Source organism: Sturnus vulgaris, chromosome 10, assembly GCF_052056855.1.
Source record: "Sturnus vulgaris isolate bStuVul1 chromosome 10, bStuVul1.hap1, whole genome shotgun sequence".
Lineage (NCBI taxonomy): Eukaryota > Metazoa > Chordata > Aves > Passeriformes > Sturnidae > Sturnus > Sturnus vulgaris.
This window is the reverse complement of record NC_142252.1, coordinates 18392267-18398266: the sequence shown is the minus strand read 5'-3', so window position 1 is coordinate 18398266 and position 6000 is coordinate 18392267. Positions and strand designations below refer to the sequence as shown.

Genomic DNA, 6000 nt, shown 5'->3' with positions numbered 1-6000 from the left:
GCCGCGCCCCGCGCTCCCCCCTCAGCCCCGCGCCGGCGGGCGGGGAGATAACGGCGGGGAGCCCTTCCCGGGAGCCTGTCCCGCAGGGACCGCCCCGCTCCGCCGGCGGCGGGGGACCCTCCCCGCAGCGCCGACCCCGCCCCGCCCCGCTCCGCCCCGCCCCGCTCCGCTCCAGCGCTGCCGGCCCGCCCGGAGCAGCAGGAGGGGCCGGAGGCGCGGCCCGGCGGGCGGAGGGGGCGGGTGCCGCGCTCTCCCCCCGCGGTGACAGTTTCTAGAAGCTCGTCCCGGCGTCCTTTGCGGCCCCAACATGGAGGAGCTGACGGTGGAAGTGCGCGGCTCCAACGGGGCCTTCTACAAGGTACCGGCGGCGGGGGCGGCGCGGGCGGCTCCGCGCCCGGCGGGGCCGGGGCCGAAGGGCCGCGGGGGAGGGGACGGTGAGCGGGGAAGGTGCCGGGGTGCGGGAGGTGCGGGGCCGGGGACGGCGGGGATGGAGCGGGGCGGCGGCGGCGGCGGCGGGGGGGCGGCGGTGACGAGGCTGCTGAGGGCTGCGCGCTGGGGAGGTTCGTGTGTGGGGAAGGCAGAGCGCTGGCGGGGCCATGGGGAGCAGATGCGCGGCTCGGGGATTCCCTGAGCCTTCATTTTGGGAAGGGTGGGTGGGCGTGCGGGGGGATTGGTGTTGGAAGATGCAGAGGCTTTTGGGTGGGATGGGATGAACCGGGACGGTAATAATGATTTTTAAATATTTTAAATAATTTTTTAAAAGATTTCGAGTTTATTTATGCCTTCAGAAATCTTCCTTCACCATCACCCTCCCTGGAATGTCAGGATGGTACAGGATCAATGCAGAATACTCTCAGCTGTTGCCTGTCAGTCATTTTCCCCTAAGCCTGGCTTCAGATGTTTAAGAATCCCAGCTCTTTTTATGGCAGTAGGCTCCTGTCTTCCTCTCGAGAAGGGCTGATTCCAGCCAGTATTGTGAGCATGCAGCGTGGCTGTGTTCTGGGAGGATTTAATCTCGGGACTCTCTTTAGCTATTGTGCCTAACCACATGCACAGTGTGGCATTGCACAGGCAGTACTGCACTTGGTGTGGGGCTGGCCCTTTTGATTCCCCCTCCCCCCTTCAGAGTTTCCTGTGTGCAGCTGTGGATTTGGCTTGGGAATCATGTGGTGACTGTACAGTATGTGGAGGCAGTTGGGTGTAAGGGATTGTAACCAGCTGACTTCAGGAGTTAGTTCTTTCAACTGGCCAAGACAAATGGGAGATACCCTTATGAGGAAAGAATGCAGTGAGATAAACTGCATTCCTAGTAGGAAATCCTCTGAATTCTTTACCAAAATAAGTAGATAATAAATTTTATACAGTGGATAATTTTTTTGTTGAACCTGAAGTATCACACAGAAACCCACGTCAGAATCATTTCCGTCTAGAACAGGATGCTCCTAAATAGAATTGATTTTTTCTTCTCCTAAGCATTAAGAGGCCCAGAATTTAGAAACACTTTTCGTAGCTTTCCATTTTATACCTTGTGATCTTTGACAACTTTCCCAATGATGGATCAGTTGCTCTTCTGCATAAGAGGAACGTCAGACACATGGGAATATGAGGTGTGCTGAATTTTTGGACTGAAGGGATCTGTGTGCACAGAATTTGCTACAATAAGCCTGATTTAAAATCTGCATGTATGATATCTCCTAAATCAGTGAGAATTATTAGCCTTGGATTAGCACCATCATGTGTTTTAGCCCTGTGAACAGTGACTTAAAAAAGCAGAAGTTTTAATTAAAAATGGCGTAATGGCTTTGAGATCAATGAAGTGGGGATTAAGTTCAGTGATGGCATCTCCATAGTGGATGAAGGCAGGTTAGAATGATTGGATGCACAGTGATCAAAGCCCCAACTCAGAGTAATCCACTGTTAATGGGGAGGAGGAAAAAACACACAACCCCTGTAAAAAAAGACCCAAGCCAAATCAAACAAACACAATTCTAAAAGATTATTCTTGTGAGCTAAATGCAGTCAAGTGTGTGTGTCAGTGACTCCATTTTGTGAGTCTTACTCTTGAGAAAGGCAGAGATTTTGCATTTATTTTGGAACTAGGTAACGCTCCTAGGTCACCTGCTGTTTAAAGTGACCTAAAGCAAAGAGGTGTGTCAGTCTCTTCTTGGAAGTGTCCTATTTTGGGCACCAGTAGCATTGATCATTGCAAGATAACGACAAGAGGCTCATCTTTTCTAAGCTGTATGAAACTTCATGGAAGGTGGCAAAAGTTTTCTGAAGAGAAAAAGCAGAATTTGTAAGATGGGATGAGATTTGAGGTTTGCCTTTAGAAGAGTCTGAATCTGGGTTGATAAGCACAGCATAACCCCAGATAAATGAGATCAGGAAGATCCTGCTATGCCAACAGAGATAAAAACCAAAATAATTACGTAAACAATAACATGAGAGATTTTCTTTTAATGAATTGTTACTATGATCTGCAACTTAGCTGCAGTAGAACAAATGTAGTGGTTAAATCTGTTGGAGCATTATAGTGGGTTTTCAGTACTTACTGGAGGTATGACTATGGTAAATGGTACTTTTTATTACAAAGTTTCTTTAGTTCCTGTAATAATTGCTCTTCAGTTTCCTAAGTGCAGGAAGAACATGCATGATATGTATACCCTATGGTTGCAATAAATTAGCATGGGAAGATTAATATTCTTTATTAAAATTTATGCATCATGAAAAGCATTTTGAGTTTTCATGTGTCAGTGGGCTATTATGGTAAATCCCAAGGTAATTAAAAAAAATACATAAGAGAAAGCATATTATGATCTAATTTTCGACTTGTATATCTAAATCACCAAACTGATTTGTGGTTTCTGTTTTTTCCATTTGCTTTAAAGAACTAATACAGTCTGGAGAGCATGACAGCATTTAGTGTATATTTTATGCCAGGTTCTCAACCATTACACAGCAGAGTCAGTGTTTAGCCACTTCCTGCAGCTTAGAAGACTTTGCATATATCATAATTTTGAGCACCCATTTGTCTTTGGAGAACAGATGGCACTGATGGGGCTTGAAATAGTTGTGGGCTTCTGAAAAAAGTGGGGGATTTGTGCTGTGGAACAGGGGAGAACAGACAGGGTTGCTGAAAACTACTGGTTATGGGTTTGCATGTATTAAAGGTGCACTGAGGGCATCCTAAGAGTAGAAAAGTTGATGCTTTCTAGGTGAAGACTAGATGCCAGGAAGGTTTTTGTCTTTGAGACATTAGAATAGACCTTTTTTATGTATAGAATGGTCAAAACCACCTGGATTTCTTTGGTTTCTGAATGTGTTGAAGAGAGTGAAAGCAGAATATTCCCAACCTTGTCTTGGCCTGCCTGCAGTGTTTTCAGGGTGATGGTTCACTGTGTCATTAGGATGATGAATTAATTCACAGATTCACACTTGGCTGAGCCTGGCAGAGACTGTGGCAGTTCACCTGGTTCCTATCTCTGCTCATGTGAGGCTGCATAGAGCCAGTTGCCCATGTCCAGATGGCTTTTGGGTATCTCTGAGGATGGAAACTCTACAACCTCCCAAACAGCCTGTGTTTCTGCTCAGTCACTCTCACAGTAAAAAAAAAAAAAAAAAAAAAATGGTTTCCTGACATTGATACAGAAATTCCTATGTTCCCATTTGTGCCATTGCCTCTGGACCTGCCAGTTGTGGAGGGTCCTGGAAGAACAGACAAAAACTTCAGTTTTACTCAGTATGTCCATCAGCCTTTATGTGCTCACTTGTATGCAGATTAAGAGCCCTGGCGATGCCCATTATTCATGATTTCCCACGTGAGCTTCCCTGAAATAGGTTGAGCCTTACAGTAAGACCAAAGTACATAAATTGAACATCAGATCAGTTCCTCTGACTGAGTCTGTCAGTGACATTTGAACAACTCTGAAAGATCCAGTGTGTTCTTCCTTGTAGGGATTTAGCTGTGCTGGAAAATGGTCTCTGCTGTGCTGCAGGCCCTTGTGTTCTTTAAGTTCTACAGTAGAGCTGTTTAGATTATGCAAGGGAAAAATATCCCCATGAATTAAAATGGAACTCAACCCGTAATTTACAGGTTCTGAAGTGTTTCCTTGTTGGCCTGTTCCTCTCTCGAGAGGTGCAGTTTTCTGGTAACAGGACTAAGCAAAATGCTGGTAGCAGGAGTTGGCATTGGCCTCAAGGCAGACATAAGCCAAAATATTACTAAGGGGAAAACATGATGAATGACAAGTAACACACCATTTCTCCACATGTAGAGCCAAAGCTTGATGAGCAACTCTGTGGGAGTGAAGATTTATGTATCAATAAAAATACAATTATTTTTTAAATTTTTCTTACCATTTTTAATTAGTGGCTTTGCAAACAACTTGAGTTGCTCTGAGTGGTTTTTAGCTTGATGGTTATTAAAATATTTGTCATTAGGAATGTAGCTCACACACTATTCATACCCCGTTACTACACCAGGAAATTGTAACTGTTTCTTTGAAGATCTTAACTGTGTTGTAGTTGTCACCATTTTTTATTATATCCAGCCCTACATCTGTATGAGTGGGAAATTTTAGACATTTTAAAGTTGTTCCTGATAAGTTGAAAGTTGTGTACTGTCTTGCAAGAAGTAGCTGTAGTTACTGTTGCTGTTGGTGAGCTGTTTGCTTGAGCCTTTTAGGCTGATAGAAGGGAGATGCCAGAGGGAATGGTTATTGATTACTGAGGTACATGATCAGGGAGGGTATTTTCCAGAAGTTTTGCTCTTTTGGAGGATGCATATAAAGAAACCAGCGTAAGAAATGAGTCATTGAGACATCGGTGAGTAAGCCCAAATTCAGTGCTGAGGCTCTTGCACGACTGTCAGAACAACCCTTGAATTTACACGTATTTGTGATTGTGGATGGAAGTAAGCAGTAATGTCATCAATTAAACTGTGCTTGCTAAAACTGGTGTGATAGTTCAGGATATTTTTCTTTCCTGATAGCAGCTTGCAGTGTTTGTGGTTTGCAGTAAGCCACAGCTGCTTGCTTTTATCAGTTCCTTGTAGAAACAGGTGCAGCTAATCACTTATAATGAAAATAATACCAAGTTCAGTCTTTCTTATCGAGTGGTTTGATTAGTTACAAGTTTCCTTTGTTTGCTTTATTTTCTTTCTTTTTCGTTTCGGGGCTCAGCATGAGATACATCCTTTAGCAATAATTATTTCTTGTGTTTGTTACACAAACAGTTGTGTTTCACTGTTAGTTAGAAACACCAAGGGTTCTTGCATCTGAAAAGGAGTGAAAGGTTTGGTAATTGGATATAGGCTGCTTGACCTTTATGTCACTGGTTCAGAAAGAGTCCATGGTACCAGATGCCGAAGTGTTTGCTGTTTGAAACTGGCTCAGCAGTGGGTAAGGTGATATTAATACAGTTTTAGTGTGCAGGTATGTGTGACTCAAAGGCTAGCACAGTGGCTGTCCCTGGAAAGAAAGTTTGCAGCTAAACTGACAGCACCTTGTTTTTAGATTGGATAATCCTACTTGGGGGTCAGATAAACTTAGAGAAAGTAGGATATGGAGGGAACTTGGATTGCATCTATTTTGCAAATTTTGTGACTTTGCCTGGAATTGAATTTAAAAAAAAAAAAAGTTGTGTTTGTGCATATAAACATACACAGATATACAGTTCACTGTGAGGGCACTTCAGTAAGTCTTGATCCGTTTATGTTATCAGCAGATGCTAATCCTAAATCCATGAGCAAAACCCAGGTAAAAGGGAAAGAGTGTGTGTGGGTGTCTGTTATGAAATGAGGGAGTCTCAGCTGCAGTGGTTTTGGTGCAAATGATTGGTTGAGAGTTTCCTGCACACTCTGTCCAGCCCCAGGTTAGATTCCCTGGATGTCCCGTGCTGTCCCTCTGCATGTGCTGGTGTTGGGAGCTCGGCTCCTGCCAAGTGAGTGGCAGAGACAGGTCTGAGCCCAGGAGCCCGTGGAGCCAGCAGGACATTAATAGC

At 44.8% G+C, this 6000-nt stretch overlaps 1 protein-coding gene across 4 annotated transcripts in view; it reads left to right on the top strand.

The window, feature by feature from the left end:
* Nucleotides 1-217: 217 nt before the first annotated feature.
* Nucleotides 218-6000, top strand: part of FXR1 (FMR1 autosomal homolog 1) — a 33479-nt gene continuing 27696 nt past the window's right edge. For 2 of the 4 annotated variants that reach the window (XM_014871545.2, XM_014871544.2), the window contains exon 1: nt 218-358. In XM_014871545.2, the coding sequence (XP_014727031.1) occupies nt 308-358 (51 nt within the window). In that variant the 5' untranslated portion in view covers nt 218-307. The remainder of the gene's footprint in view (nt 359-6000) is intronic. The other 2 variants (XM_088170969.1, XM_088170968.1) reach the window with 1 other exon arrangement.